The sequence below is a fragment of the Balaenoptera borealis genome, assembly GCF_965194805.1.
Source record: "Balaenoptera borealis genome assembly, chromosome: 3".
In the NCBI taxonomy this organism is placed as follows: Eukaryota; Metazoa; Chordata; class Mammalia; order Artiodactyla; family Balaenopteridae; genus Balaenoptera; species Balaenoptera borealis.
Window position 1 is genome coordinate 100,220,146 of NC_138866.1, and position 15,600 is coordinate 100,235,745.

At 42.4% G+C, this 15,600-nt stretch overlaps 1 protein-coding gene across 4 annotated transcripts; it reads right to left on the reverse strand.

Moving 5' to 3' along the window:
- Positions 1-2,948: 2,948 nt before the first annotated feature.
- Positions 2,949-15,390, reverse strand: LYSMD2 (LysM domain containing 2). Of its 4 annotated transcripts, XM_082387889.1 has the most exons (4): positions 14,872-15,002; positions 14,328-14,408; positions 4,560-4,888; positions 2,949-3,533 (listed from the first exon to the last, which is right to left on the reverse strand). In XM_082387889.1, exons 3-4 carry the CDS (start codon positions 4,886-4,888, stop codon positions 3,491-3,493), a joined length of 372 nt encoding a protein of 123 aa, XP_082244015.1. In that variant the 5' UTR covers positions 14,328-14,408; positions 14,872-15,002; the 3' UTR covers positions 2,949-3,490. The 4 variants fall into 4 exon arrangements, with proteins under 4 accessions (XP_082244015.1, XP_082244013.1, XP_082244014.1 ...); XM_082387887.1 differs by lacking the exon at positions 14,328-14,408 and having other exon boundaries at positions 14,872-15,390; XM_082387888.1 differs by lacking the exons at positions 14,328-14,408; positions 14,872-15,002 and adding an exon at positions 14,528-14,859.
- Between the last annotated feature and the right edge of the window lie 210 nt (positions 15,391-15,600).

The following is a 15,600-nucleotide window of genomic DNA, read 5'->3' on the forward strand; positions in this document are numbered from 1 at the left end:
GATTTTGTATATAGAATCCTTATTTCCTTATAGATTTACATTTTACAAGCAGATATATGTTGCTTTGGAAAAGCCTGTAATGGACTGAACTTAAAACTGAACCCTCATCCCACTGTGTCACACATACAAGCACCCCCTGAAGAATTAGGGGGTTCTGTTTTCAAGGCATGCTGCGTACCAAAGCACCTCATAGGATATCTCTGTTATGTCATTTCCATACCTCTTCGCTTTGGGGAGTTGAAATAAATTCACATTTCCTCATAGCCTCTATAGCTTAAAGTATAGCTATCTGCTTTTCGCCTGCTCCTGCTGGCTCTTTATCAGGCCCAATGGCACAGAAAGGAACCTGAAAAATGGGCATAGGATTTGCTGGATTTATTAACAATTCCCCCCCACTCTCAACATTTTCTATTAGTGAGTTTGCAGACATTGAGTTTTTCTCTTAAGAGGGATACCTACCTGTGTACTCTCCAAGATAAATGAGGTCATAAATGCTACATAAAGCAAGATAAAAATTGATGCCAGGCCTGAGTTATCTAAACGGAATTTGATCCAAGCCAAGATTTCTCAACAGAGAACAAGAGGGCCAGGAAGCAGGGTAGATATAGAGATAAAAATCATTCCCTCCCCTGGGAACCACAGCTGGTAGATGAGTTTCCCTAGAGGACAGGGTTAATGAATGTCAGATCCCTGCAACCCCTCTTCCTCGGCCACCACCACCAACACAGTCCTGGAAACAACACACAGTGACCCAAGGTCCTCCGGAAGTGTTAATGCTTCGAATTAACAAACCAAAGAATGCTTTGAAAATGTTATTATTCAGTATAAATTAATTACATAAATATTTTTCTATACATTTCTGTTGAAAATCATAAAAATAACTTAATGCTTTGTATATCAGCTGTCACTACTTCAGATGGCTTCTGACACCTGTCTTGAACGTCCCTACCTCATATTCAGTTTTTGGAGAGGACCGGGGAACATACCGGGAAGCTACAAGAGGCTGTTTTCACAGGGAGGAGACCACTGCTGCTCTTCCCCACCCTCCCTAGAATTGCAAAAACAAAAACCACAGCCTGACACACACAGAAACAAAACTCAGTATGTTCTAGAGAAGCCAATACCCACTGGTGAATAGTGAGAGGGAACTAAAAACGTCTTTGCCGGAACTATACTTGCCAAAGCACAATGAGTCAGACTGTTTGAATGAGTCATCTTTGATAACATGGCTGACTCGACTTCACCATGGCCTGTAGTCCAAACACGCTGCTTCTACCTTAGAGGGAATTAACTGATTGTGACTCAAGCATTTTATCCATTCACTTTTCTATAGTTTATCTAAATATCTATGCAGTACTTTTTAAAATAAGACATTTACTAAGGGAGTTCATTGTAGCTTTCAGAGCACATTGACATTCATTAGCTCCTATTGATAAGGACAGAAGGGAGATCTTCAGTCCTGTTTCATACATGAGGTTCACAAAAAGAGCACTGGACATGCTCAAACTCTGATGGCCAAGAAGTGGTAAAGCCAGGATAAGAACCCATGTTCTTGTCTTAGTTCCCTCCTCCACAGCACTTCCGTGTGCAAGGCAGCGACTAAAGAACTCTAGTCCAGGACGTTTCAACTGTGGTCTCAGTGAATTCAGTTTTTAGTAACTTGAAGATGAGGGCAGAGATGTTTTGGCTAGGAATTGCTAAGAGAGACCTTAGGCAAAAATAAAATACTCAGAAAAATGTTTTTGAGATTGTGGTCTTCATTTCAAATTTGAACTTATGTCTTTTGGATAGTATTTTTGGATTTGTGTCTTTTGGATTACTCTCAAATTTCAGATTATTTTATGTTAAATAGCATAAAAACTATTAACATTAAAAAAAAATCCCTGGACTTTTTTTTAGAGGTCTTGACCTTTTCTTACATACATAACTGTTTCCCTTCCTTTATTTTTTTCTTTTAGCTTTCTGCTTTTCCAACTACCTCCCCATAGTTCAGGTAGTGGTGGATACAAGAAAATAGCAAAGCATGACAAGGAGACCACCCTATAGCAAAGATGATAATAACGTGAGGAAAAAAAACCATGAGAAATAAAAACAGGTTATCATGAGAAAAAATAATGAGGAAAAAAACCCAAAATACAAGGGATTGTGGACGTTATGAACAAACAAGAAATTCAAGACATGGGCAAACAGCTACTGTTTTCCCATTCATGTCCCTGTTAGTCTCAAGGGGTGGATGTACGCAGTTCTGGTTCTACAAGTTCTGCTGCACCAACACCTAAGGGCACTTGTTTCCTGCTTAATGGAAGACCTGGAGGAGCAAGGCAGGGAGAAGAAAATGAGGAAAAAGAAAAGAGGGAGAAGAGAAGGGTAACAAGGTCCTTCTTGCCTCACAAAAAGCAGACTCCTTTTGCGATGTTGGTGAGGGATAAATACAAGGAATTTTTGTGGAAGCTTAAAGATTTATTTAACCTGATACTTGAATAGAAATGGAGATCCAAAAAACTTTAATTGCAAATAATACATTGCTTAAACTTTACTGCTGTAACCTGTACATATAAAAAACTAAGACAAATTATGTGAATAAAAACCTAACCCTTCAATTCAAATGAGCATTTGACTGTAAAATGCTGTAAAACATTCTATAAAGTGACTTATCAATGAAATCTAAGCTAAAATTCACCAGTGTATCCAGTCATGGTGTTGTTTACTTCTTCTTTTGATATAGTCCATGTTTTCACTATATCTGAAATACACCAAGTCAGATATTATTTAAATGCAAAGGTTACTAGTAATTGCAATGTATTTGCTTTTAGATTATTGAAACCTTTTTCAAAACTGCAGTAATAATGATAAAGACCATTAAAGTAGAGGAGAAGCTGTCACCTATAAAACTATAATTTAAAAATCAATTTAATATTCCCATTTGTTGAAAAAAATTGAAGACTAAAATATGAAAACATAGTTTATTTTCTCATTCAGACTTTTGGAGTTTATTTTTACAAAATAGCAGACAAAATTTGTTTCTTTATAGTAATACAGAATATGTAATACATATCGAAATATATATATATATAGCACTTAAGTTATAAACACATAGCAAAATCAGCATCACTTAAACAGCAACCATGTTTTTCACATAATTAGGATTTCTCAGGAAATAAACATTTTTACCTTGAATATGTAAACAGTCTTTGTGGCTTTATGTCAACTAGTATTTACAAAAGCTAGTCTAAAAACTACCACCGCTTGCAAAAGTGATGAGCTTTAAGATACAATTTTGCTCTCATGCCATAATAAACACTGAAAATCATAGAAAGCCAGAGGGAGCTAGTCACTTCAGTGCAATTGCCGTAGGTGGAACTACTTAATCGTGATTTAAAGATGTATGCTATGAGAATCCAAAAGGGATGCTTTTGAATCATCATCAGTTGTTGGTTTCTTTATGATCTAACCATCTCTTAACCCAGGTTAGATTATGCCCCCTGATCATCTAACTGTGATAGAGGGAAGCTGCAAAGGGACTTTCTTCATCTCTGAAAAAAAGAAACACAGCATAAATCAGTGTTTAAAAACTGTACTCAGAAAACTAACACACATATCATTATACAACTTAATATCCACTTGCCAAAGAAGGGCAGGAGTTATATCAACTTATAATATCAAGCATGCCTTGAAAGTTGTACGAAATGCAAACACTCACTAAGGAATACTTCATTGTCCCCATTTTACTGCTGTCTCAGTTACTGGAATAAAGAATGGTACTTGTTATATATTTGTATTTGTTTATATTATATAAATTTATATTAAATTATAAATTAATTATATTCACATTTATATTTGTTTATATTTTTAATATTCTACCTCTTTCCCAAAAGGATTTGAGGTACCTACAACAAATGGCATACATATAATATGAATAAAATAGAAATTAAACATCACGACTAAGGAAAGGAGAAGGATACAAATATATTAACCATCAGCAATATTGTAGTAGTTGAACTGAGGACCAATTTTGGCTGCAAGCTTCCTGGTAGCCAGGGCAAAAAAGAAAACACAATAGGTTGTGCCATTCTTGGAATGATAAAGGAAGAAGGAAACCAATTCTGTAGGAGAGAGAAAGTTTTGCCCTAGTACCAAATTAAAGAACAAAGAAAAGCTCACATGAGATCTTATATAGGAAACACCTGGTAACAAGTAATAAATGTCTTTGGCAAGTTTTATAAAGAACGGTATTTTACAAGCATTCTCTAGGGCACTGCTTCCTCTGATGGTGTCAACTAGATGTCTACTTGGATGCTCTCCAGAACTGCTAGCTGGATAGTTATGCTATTAAAGCAAAGAAATAAACTTTTTATAAGAAGTAACAAAAACAAAAGCACTGCCACAGATAAAGCTTTATGCAGAATGCAGTGGCTCTGCTTAGACTTTATACATTAAAAATGCCTGTCTAGAATTAAAATCTAGCTTTTAAAGCAAAAAAAGAAGAGAGAATTTGACCAAGCAAGGACATCTTAAGAGTAATTTGTTCAGCCTCTGACATTTTTCCAGCATATTTTTACCTGCTCTCTTCCTTTAGTTTCTTGGCTGCCTGTGTTGATAACTTAATCTGCAAGTCCAGCCTCTGCAGGAAATCTCTGGCTGACACTTCCTCGGGCTGCATGGGCTGAGCATCAGATTCTTGAGGACTGGGAGGGGAAAGGTCTTCCCCAGCCGCTACCAGGTCTTCTTCATGAGAAAAACTATCAACAGTTTCATTTTCTGGAGAATCTATCGAGTTAAGTCCATTAAACAGCAAAGGCTTCTCTGATATAACTGGGATGTTCAAAGTTTTCTTCAGAAATATACAATCATTGGTAAACAGTTTATTTGCCCTTTTAATCTGCTCCATCTAAAATATTTTAAAAAAGCAACAGAGTTACATATAAATAAATCCAAAAGTAGGGTTTATTACACAACACAAAATAAAAATATTCGTAAGCAAAATGTGTGCAATGCTATCTCTGGATCTGAAATTCTTAATTCGGGGTTAGTCACCTCCCCAGATACCCCCGGTTATTTCAAGAGGTGCCAGAAAATTCTTTCACAATTTTATAAGAAGAAAGACTAGTTTTTCCCCTGCTATATTATTTCCCCTACAAGGCAGCTTTTACCAAGCAGCCTTAAATCCCTGAAGTTAAAAAATGTAGAATATTTAGCCCTTATTTAATACACTTCAATCTTATTTTAACATTTCTATTATCTGATTTAAAAAAACAAAATTCTTAGTGCTGTGATTTTCCTTATGGAGTGCTTCCCATCTCTAGAATTGTGTTTGGTAAATTTAATGGATACAGGGGGTGGTAAAGAAAAAAGTACAACGAGAATTAGGAAGAATGGTGTAGGCTGGGGCTGCAGTCATTAAGAAAGGCCTCATGGAGAAGGTGGGGTTCCGATTTTGATTCTTTTGACTTTAGATGGGCCTTGAAGAATGGGTAGAAGTAGGACAGGTAAGGAAAAGAGGTAGGGAGCACTTTACATAGAGTATCTTATTTTTTCTACCTTACGGATTAGGTATTTGAAGATCCACTTTTCAAATAAAAGAAACAAAACTCAAGGAGATTATGTACCATGGAATTATCATACAACCAGCAGATGAAGAAGCTAGAATTTAATACAGGTTTCAAAACTTCAAACTCTTTCATACCCTGTGAATTCCTCCAAACCAAAGAAATGGGGATAGCAGGTAGGGGTGAAAGGGGGAATGGAATTTACATATGTTACCTCATTTAACTTTGCTAACAGTACTGCAAGCTAGATATTATCACCTCCTTTTTACAGATGAAGAAAGGGAGACTCAAGGGAGTTAAGTGGCATGCCTAAACCCACAAATGTGGGTAAGTGCAGACAGGACTCCTGCAGAGTTGTCGGAGGAATACCTACCCTCATGTTCATCACACCGGACTATCATGCATCTGCAGACTTCTCCACCCAACTAGCCTGGGAACTCGCACCATGCTAGGTTCTTTACATGCACTGTACCATCTAATTTTCTTGTGAGGTATTGTCACCAAGACAGCTTGGTACAACAGCTAAGCACACAGGCTTGGGAATGTGACAGAGCTAGTTTCAAATCCCAGCTCCACCAACACGAACTGTCTGAACGTAAGCGTGTTACTCCTCTCATTGAGCCTATTTCCTCATGTGTAAAACAGGTATCATCTACCCTTCACAGGGTTGTTGGAAGGATTAAATGAGAGTTTATACATGTATATGCATAGAGGATATACATGTAGGTGTAAAGATATAGATGTGAAAGGGAGAGACAATTTAGCAGTAAATGGTACTTACTGTCCATTTTCCCATGAAGAAATTAAGGCACACAAGAGATGACTGATTTGACCAAGTGCATATGGCTCCGCAACTGTATAAGCCAGCATTTCCGTCTGACTCTAAAGTCCATACAACACCAAGATTAAAGTGCATGACTAATGGAACCCAGTTCTGGGAACCTTTAATGCCAAATCGACTGAGTGAAAAAATTAGATTTCCACTTCAAAGAGCCTGAAAAAATAATGGTTGAATAAAATGGGCCCTGTTCCTCCTGCTTTCTAGCTATAAGCTGAATCCGCACAAATAGTACATTCAATGTTTTCTTTTTTCTTTTAAAGATACTACATTAAAGTATCTTTTGTGTAGGGTGGTCTTTTATGTTCTAGTTTCTAGTTAAAGGAGAGAAGGCAAGGGTGAGAAAGAACATGAATAGGCAGGTACATTTTTAGAGACAGAATTAACATCTAAAAATCCTAAGTATCTCTGGTCTAGTTTAGGCTTAGATTTGAGCGAATTAAAGAACTTGAAAACTTATCCATAGCAGGTTCAGGTATATCCTAGTCTGCCTTTAGTACCTCTTGTTTTCACCATCTCTCTTAGTATAAGGGCTTCCAGGGGCACGGAGCCCTCCCCTGGCTCCAGGGTGAGCACATGACTCATTCCTGCCCTTTGAAGCATCACAGTGCCCAGGCTCCTGAAAGGTCACAGTCCCGTCTCAGAACAATTCAGAGATGCAAGGAGACTTCTGCTGAGTCTGGGAGGTGAAGGACCTCTATTTTTTTCTGTGAGAAAGAGATGGGCCTGGAGCTGCTGGCAGCCATCTTTCCACCACAAGGAACCTAACAACAACGCCACCTTGAAGGAGAGCGATCAGACCTCTGAATCAAAACCTGAAGCCAGAATACCCTCGCACCCTTCAGTTCCAGTAATGAGCCAGTGAATGCCACTCTGTTTCATTTTTATTGCTTAGGCCAACTTGAGTTTTCTGTCACTTGTAAACGAAAGAACCCTCACTGAAACAGTGCCCTTGAAATACTTATTGGCAGGGGCCTACAACTGCTAATAGACACTGTTTCCTGGGAATAATGATGGAAGACAGAAACAGCCAGGAACACCGGGATCTGATTGCGGAAGCTGGGCTGGGAACATCAACCATTAACTGTGAATTCCCTCAGGTCAAGACCTGTTATTTCTATAGCCTCCCAGGTTTAACAAAGATCTTATGCACACTAAGTGCTTAGGATGGATGGATTAATTAATTAATTAATTAATTAATACAGGTCAGAGAAACAGGCATAAAAGATGAACCCAGAGAAGTAACCAGAAAGGGATGGTAAGTTATCTGTTGTGTTGGTTATTCTCCCTTTAAACCCACCCTCACCTCCCAATCCATTCCCCAGTCTTCTTGAACTTGTTCTAACCGCAGGAGGCTGACCTCTTCAGAACTGCACTCCCCAAACCCCCTCGCTCTTGGAATTCCAGTCAGTGTTCCCAAGGAAGGCACCAGCAGAACAACTACACCATGACTCTGGTGCCTGCATCCCTCCACAGCAGAGTTCCTACCAGGCAGCCCCTTGTCCACTCCTCCCGTTCTCCTCGGTGTCGGGTACCCCACTCCTTCCCCTGGCCCTCAGGCCTAGGGGTAATGTCTCCCTGCTGCTGCTAGTCTCGGGTGCTGCACCATCCCTTCCTGGTTCTCTTAATCCTATTCACACTTCTGTAAATGCCCCTGCATTAAACCCTCTCTGGCCACATCCTCTGAGTGTGCTAAACGTATTCTGTGGGGACCCTGATACATCCATCACTCAGAGAAAGACAGGCCATCATAGCCAGGCAAGGGGCCGAAGACAGGAAGCACAAGACCAATGGACTGAGTAAAAGGCTGGGTGTAGTCAGGGAGTCCATAGGGAGTGAAGGGCAGGGCTCTCCTAGCTCTCGTGCATGCCATTCTACCACTGATTCACCAATAGAACTGCCTCTTTTAACAAGTCTATGAGCTTCCCAATGTCAGGGACTGCTTCTTCTCCATCTCAGCATTGCCAGCAAGCATTTAAGGTGTATGTTGACCCTTATGGTGTAGACTCTAAGATGACACATGGTTGCCAGCATCAAGGACATCAGGGATATCCAGACATAGTTAGCATCAAGGTGGGAACCAATCTAAGGCTGGGCAGATTTGAAACTGAAGGTGAAAACAGATCAAAGAGGTTAATATAAGGTAGTAGCTAGAAACAAGGGCTCTGGGGCCATACTTTCTAGGTTCAAATCCTGGCTTTACCACTTTCTAATCATCCCCTATGTCTATTTTCTCTTCTGTAAAGTAAGGAAAATAGTACTGTCCACGCAATATGGTTATCATGAGAATTAAATGAGTTAATTCATGTAAAACACTTAGAACAATGCATGGCACACAGGAAGCACTCAAAACTGTGAGCAACTATCATTAAACTTGGTCAAAAGTGAGAAAGCAGCACGTAAGGGCCGATCCTAACATGTATTCAGCAAATGAGAAGGAAGGAGGTAGGAATGTTTTCTCCATAAAAAAATATTTCTCCCACAAAGTAAAAATATATAAAGAAAATTTCATATAAACAAGCCCAGATGAATAACATAATATCTTGTCACTGCCCTGAGGTGTGAGCGTTTTTTTCCATAAGGTATTTAATTTGATCTTAACTTGTTCTCCTTTACAACCATAGGCTCCAAACTCTATTACCAGTAGTGAAGTTAAGGAATGAAACCAGCCACGCAAAAAGCCAGGGAAAAAGAAAAAAAGGAGTCCTTCCAGAAAGAGTAGTTACAAGGCCCCAGAGCAGGAAAAAAATGGTGTGGCTGAAATAGGGAGTAATGAGCAAGCTGCAGGCCACTCATATAATAAATAAAATTTGGATTTTACTTTAAATGTGATGGGAAGCCATTGGAGGGTAAAGGAAGGGAGTGACATGATTTGAATATCACTCCAGCAGCTTTATGGAAAATGGATTGGTAAGAAAGAGGCATTAGTGGAAACAGGAAGCCCAGTTATGGAAGAAACTGCAATAGCACAGATAAGAAATATAAATAATCCCAAACAGTGAAATGATGTTTTAATTTGCTTTGGAATGTTTTATACTTTTATCTGAACTTGGATGGTTCTAGTGTTCTGAGAATTTCACCTCACATAAAACTAAGAAAAGTCATGATCCAATACAAGGAAGAGCTGAAAAACTCTACAGCTTTACCACCTGCCCTCTGTTCAATATTTCCTACTATCCAATGAACGCTGTGAATAGAAAGTGTGACCTTTTCAAAGTAATGCAGAACTACCCTCTGTTTCTTGAGAGCGAATGACTAGTGGGGGAGATACAGCAACAAAATGCTTTCATTTTAAAGCTCTCCTAATCAGGATTGAGTAGCATGATTCAGTGAAATTTACCATCTGCTTACTAAGAAACAATTTATGGAATAATCAAGTAAGAGCTGACAGGATGGCCACAAGGTCCACCGTGGTGAAATCAGGTAGAACAAATACCATCAACAACTTGTTTAAAATGACTCCCCTGTAAATACATTTGTAAAGGTGAATTCACTCTGGAGGGAACTCACAAAATGTCCCCCGCCCCCAAGTTATCTCAATAGCTGCTGCTGGGCATGATCAAGAACTCTCCCCAAAGGCTACTCTCGATCAGCTTCGTTAGGCCACCTGCCTAACTGGGAATGCAACATTCAAAGCTTCTTTTTCTTCCTCTCCATTCCTTAAAAAAAGACAAACTGTTCTGAAAACATTTCAGGACCCATGATAACTAACATTTACACAGCACTGTGTTGCTTATGGAATATTTCCATACACACACAACTCTCATTTGATTATTATCATCATTATAGAGAAAAAGACTTAAACATTAAAGCATTCTCTCAAGATCATGTTCTAGTAAGTGCTGGATTCAACCTCCTCACCCCACTGTCTCCTGTTAAGTGCTAGGTGTTGGCGGCGATCAGCCTCCTCCATTGCCATGTGCTAATAAGGGAAAGGATTTTTTCTTCTCCATGCTATCTCAGAAGAATATATGAGATCCCATTTATGAAATGTCCAGAAAAGGCAAATCTATAGATTAGAAAGCTAATTCATGGTTATCTGGGACAATAGAAGAGAACGGGGAGTAAGGGATCTTTTCAGGGTGATGGAACTGTTCTAAAATTGGATTGTGGTGATGGTTGCACAACTCTGTAAATTTACTAAAAGTCCTTGAATTGTACACTTAAGATGGGTGAATTCTGTAATATGTAAATTATACATCAATAAAGCTGTTTTTAAATAAAGAATGCATGAGAATCTATTAAAACCTAAAACTATTAAGGGCTACTTTACCATACTTCTTACTACAGGTGGCACTATTTAGTTATGGTTCTCTTCCCTTTGACCAGCAAAGGTCAACAATTTCCAGCAAGAGCAGAAGCTAAAGTTATAAACACAAAAGATTTATATACACGTATATTTCTAACTCACTGCACTTGCTCCCCCTAAAATGATAATCATTTCACCTTTTCTCAGCAAGGTGACATCTGATAGGAGAAGTGTGAAGAAGCAAGTGGGCTTAGCAGCTCATTGGAGGAGAAAGAGAAGACCCCGGGAATAAAATTGGATAGGAAATGACTCAGGATATGGGGGGCAATGGTCTGGAGAGGGTAGAGGACAGGGAAGTTTCCAGGGGGGAACAAAAAGATGAAGAAAAAGTTTGTGCAAATAACAGTTTCCCTCACTGCCTTTCACCCACTTTCTGTTTATATATACAGGGCTTCCTAACAAAAAGTTCACAGCAGCTGCCTGGAGCTGGTCAGTTCCCTCCAGAGGCTTGCCTCCAGCTGAAAGGAGCTGGGATCACCACAAAAGCTGTAGCAAAATCTAGAATACTGGGTTGGGGGAGGAGACTTAATGTCTCAGTGGAGATAAGCAAAGCCCAGGAAATTCCAGCCCAACGTCTGTGTCTGAGATCTGAATTACATTTAATAGTTTCTCAATTCATCCCCAGCAGTTTCAGTTTCTCTCTGTGAGGTCTTCCACAGCCACACCATTTGAAATTGCAGCCACCTCCAGCAGCCCTGTCTCCTTTCCCTTCCTAAGTTTTTTTTCATTTTGCTTATCAATACCTGATATATAACATATTTGTTTGTTTACTGTCTCCACTGACTAAAATATAAGCTCCATGAGGGCATGGATTTTTATTTATTCACTAATGTATCACCAGAAAGGTAGAAGCTGGGAAAAAAGAGGAAAGAAAAATCAGATGAATGATAAACACTGTTGAGAAAACAAAACAGGAAAGGGGGGAGGGGCACTGGGATGAGGGAGGGTTGCAGTCTGACATGGAGTGGTCTGCATTTACGCAGACTTGAAGGCAGTGAGGGAGCAAGTCACACAGCCAATATCAGCTACGTGATTTGTAGGTCCCAGAGAAACGTGAAAATGTGGGGCATCTGTTCACAAATTATTAAAAATTTCAAGACAGCAACAGCAGAGCATTAAGTGCAGGGCTCTTCTAAGCATAGGGCCTATGTGACTACACAGGTCCCACATCTGCACGTACCTGTGGCCCTGCATGCAGCTATCAGGGAAAGTGTTCCCAACAGATGGATGCAACAGCAAAGGCAAAGACCCCAAGAAGGGGCAGTGCATTGGGAAAGAGCAAAGAGGCCCTGCTTGTAAAACAGGAACATTCCTGGGCTCCTTTACTGGATATTCTGATCCAGCAGGTTCAAGGTAGCCTCTAAATTTCCAACATCTCATCACCTACTCCTTTAAACACTAATTTAAATACAATGTGGGTGGGACTGCCCTGGTGGTCCGGTGGTTGGGACTCCCAGCTTCCACTGCAGGGGGCGTGGGCTGGATCCCTGGGGCTGGGAGGGGGGACTAGGATCCCCCATGCCGCGCAGCCAAAAAAAAAAAACCAAAAACAGTCTAAATACGATGTGGGTGATCTTGGCAGTCAATATTAGAAACTTAACTCACTCAACTTCTTTCTGTTCAGTCGGGGAATGAAAAAAACATTTCTGCCTTTTTAACTTCCACCTAAAATATCAATTTCAATGAGTAAATCCGATTAATGTCTGTAGTTAATATCTGCAAGAATATCACTTCATTGTTATGGTGATTATCTTCACTTTCACTAGTTCTATAGAACCAGTGGAAAGAGTCTCTAACAATTGCATCAACTAGAGTTCAGGGTCCAAAGTAAATGAGAACCAGTGATTCTCAACCAACAGTGAGTGCTTCTCAGGGAATATCTGGCCATTTCTGGATGGGGGGGAGGAGGGCAGTGCTACTGGTATCTAGTGGGCAGAGGCCAGAGATGCTGCTAAACATCCTACAATGCACAGAACAGCCCCCCAAGACAAAGAATTATCCAGTCCATAGTATCAATAGGGCTGCAGTTGAGAAACCCTGAAACAGACTGTCTGCGGCTACAGATTATAGTTCCCAATTCATTACACTTGAGCTTAACATCTTAAAATCAAGTCTTTATAAAGGTAATGAAAAACCTGATTTACACTTTAATGAAAAGGGATAAATTTATAAGTAACAGGATCTACATCAGTGAAAACAGGAATTAGAAAGCATTTGATCAGGACTTACCTGATGGCACAGTGGTTAACAATCCTGGTTAAGAATCTTCCTGGTCTGGGAAGATCCCACATGCCACGGAGCAACTAAGCCCCTGCGCCACAACTACTAAGCCTGTGCTCTAGAGCTACTGAGCCTGCACTCTAGAGCCTTCGAGCCACAACTACTGAGTCTGCGAGCCACAACTACTGAAGCCTGCGCGCCTAGAGCCTGTGCTCCGCAACAAGAGAAGCCACCACAGTGAGAAGCCCGCGCACTGCAACGAAGCGTAGCTCCCGCTCGCCACAACTAGAGATAGCCCACACTCAGCAATGAAGACCCAACGCAGCCAAAAATAAATAAATAAATAAATAAATTTATTTTAAAAAAAAGAAAGAAAGCATTTGATCAAAGGTGGAGAACCGCAGTGAGCAGATGTTCGGGAGCTCTAAGCAACCCAAATGAAGTCATGGAGGGCAGTGGGATGCAGAGAGATTGCTGTGGGTAGGGACCAGGGAAACAACATTTCTCTGGGTATCATGGATTCCTAGGTGCAGTCAGCCTGGCCTAGTAGATAAGATGCACAGAAACCAGACCAAAAAGACCTCCCTTCTTCAGATGCTAAGAGAGCTCTTGATTAAGACTAGGATAAAAATAAGGATGGAAATCAGAAGTAATACCTAGGGCAAAGCAAATGCTTTGTCACTGTGCTAATTCAAGCTGGTCTCAATGAATAAGCATACTTGGAAAATATCCTACCTCTCATCCACCTTCACATCTGTAAAAAGGAGATTAATTACACCTATCTCCAAGGCTTACTAGGAAAATCAAATTGAGTAAGAACAAGATGGAACAAGACAAATGCAATGCCTGGCACACAGCAGGCATTCAGCAGAAAGTAGCTGCTGATACTTCCCAACGCTGCTTTCCTCTGGCTCTGACTCAAACGAGGCCCCATGAATGCAAATACAAGAATTGAAGTTCTATGTTCACATTTAGAAACTCCCAAGAGGGCGGAATAGGACTAACCATGGCATGAAGTCTTCAGTACATGCCTGCACAGCAAGATCCCTGCTCTCAAAATGTTTAAAGGCTAGAAGGACCTGCCAGGTAAACACATACCAGCATGGGTGTGCAAAGGAGATGACTCAGTCTCTGTCACTGGTGAAGGGCCAGAAAGAGTTTCACTTAAAGAGAAAGATGAAGATAAGATCACCTTTCTTCCCATTGCTGTCTAGGTTGCTTCAGGAAAGAACATTGAAAACTGATATAGAACTCAAATGTAAAAAGGCCACCACATAGTTCAGAGTTAATTATAAGTAATTTTAATGAAACAGTATGTTCCCTCAGCTTTCCATGTTCTTCCTAGAGGTGTAATGCAATAGGCCCAAGACACACACATTTATAAATTTATAATAAACACAGCTCTTCAGCTCACCTAGACCACATTCTTGGCCGCTGCTTAGCGACAGGAGTCACATTCACAGTTGCCAGTGAGCCCAGGGGTGTAATTTCACTTCTAAATAAAGAAGCATAATCAATAGAAACAGAACCATCCTGCGGGAACAACTGTACCCTTCCTGACTCATCACAGCGCTTGTTTACCCAGAATACAAAATTCTCTGCCCAAGTCCGCACCTCAGTTCGGCTTTCAGGAAATATATAGCAGTACGACCGGGACTCAAAATCGGGCGAATTTGGCTCCCAGGGTGCCAACGCCCTGGTCCTCTTTGGCCTTCCTTCCTCACGCGGCAGATCCGGTCCGAGTGCGGGCAGGGCACCGAGAACTGGATGCACCCACCCGGGGAGGGAGCCTTGGCGGCCCGCCCCTCTGGCTGCAAGACGGGCTCTGGCGACCGTAGCTGTCCCGGCAGCGCGCGCTGGGCAAGCGCTCGGGGCCGAGCCGCCGGGGGACGGCTGGCTCCCTCCCCCACGCCCCGCTACTCGCTGCGCCCCCGCCCGCAGCCGCCAGCACTGCTCACCGAGACTCCGTACTTCAGCGCGATGCCCTGCAGCGTGTCGCCGGGGCGGACCCGGTGCTCCACATGGCGCTCGATGACGCCGGCGCCCAGCGGCGCCCGCACGCTGGCCGTGCTGCCGTACGAGCGGGTCTTGGTCCGCGCCAGGCTCAGCGACAGCTCGGCCTCCTCGGCCTCGGAGAGCGAGCGCGACGGCGGCGGCGGCGAGGGGGCCGAGGGACGGGGCGCGCGGGGTCCGCCTGCCCGCAGGGACCGCGCGGGCGAGGAATCAGCCATGGGTCCTGCGGAGGCCGCTGGGTCGGGAAGCTCGCCAAGAGGGCGGCGCCTCGTCCGCCGCCGCCGCCTCTTCCTCCTCACAGGGGCTGCGGAAGGCCGTTCCGCGGGGGCGGCGGGCTGGAGGCCGCGGCGGAAAGCTGCGGGCCGGCCATGGCGGGCACCTGCTCCTACGCGTCCCGCCTTCGCCGGCGCACCTGCAGGGAGGAGAGCGAAACGAGCTCCGGCTGCTGCCCAGCCGACGCCCCGGCTCCACCCTGCGCGCCGGGACCCAGCTGGCCCTGCGGTGCGAGGAGCGGGGCGCGCTAAGGCCCCTCGCCGTGGATCTACGGGGCCTCATCCCTAGGCGCCCTCGGCCCCGGAGGGAACCCCACGCCGGGCCGACACAGCCTGGTTAGAGCTCTGCCCTGCACACAGCAAAACACCAAAGCTTTGCTCTGCCTACTTTATTGATTCCTC

What these genes read in the sequence shown, in the direction of transcription:
- LYSMD2 (XM_082387887.1), bottom strand. Translation starts at nt 15,144, where the DNA reads ATGGCTGATTCCTCGCCCGCGCGGTCCCTGCGGGCAGGCGGACCCCGC. An exon ending in CGCTGAAGTACGGAGTCTCG is followed by an intron (nt 4,889 to 14,871) that starts GTGAGCAGTGCT and finishes AAAATATTTTAG; the next exon opens with ATGGAGCAGATTAAAAGGGC. An exon ending in AAACTAAAGGAAGAGAGCAG is followed by an intron (nt 3,534 to 4,559) that starts GTAAAAATATGC and finishes TCTTTTTTTCAG; the next exon opens with AGATGAAGAAAGTCCCTTTG.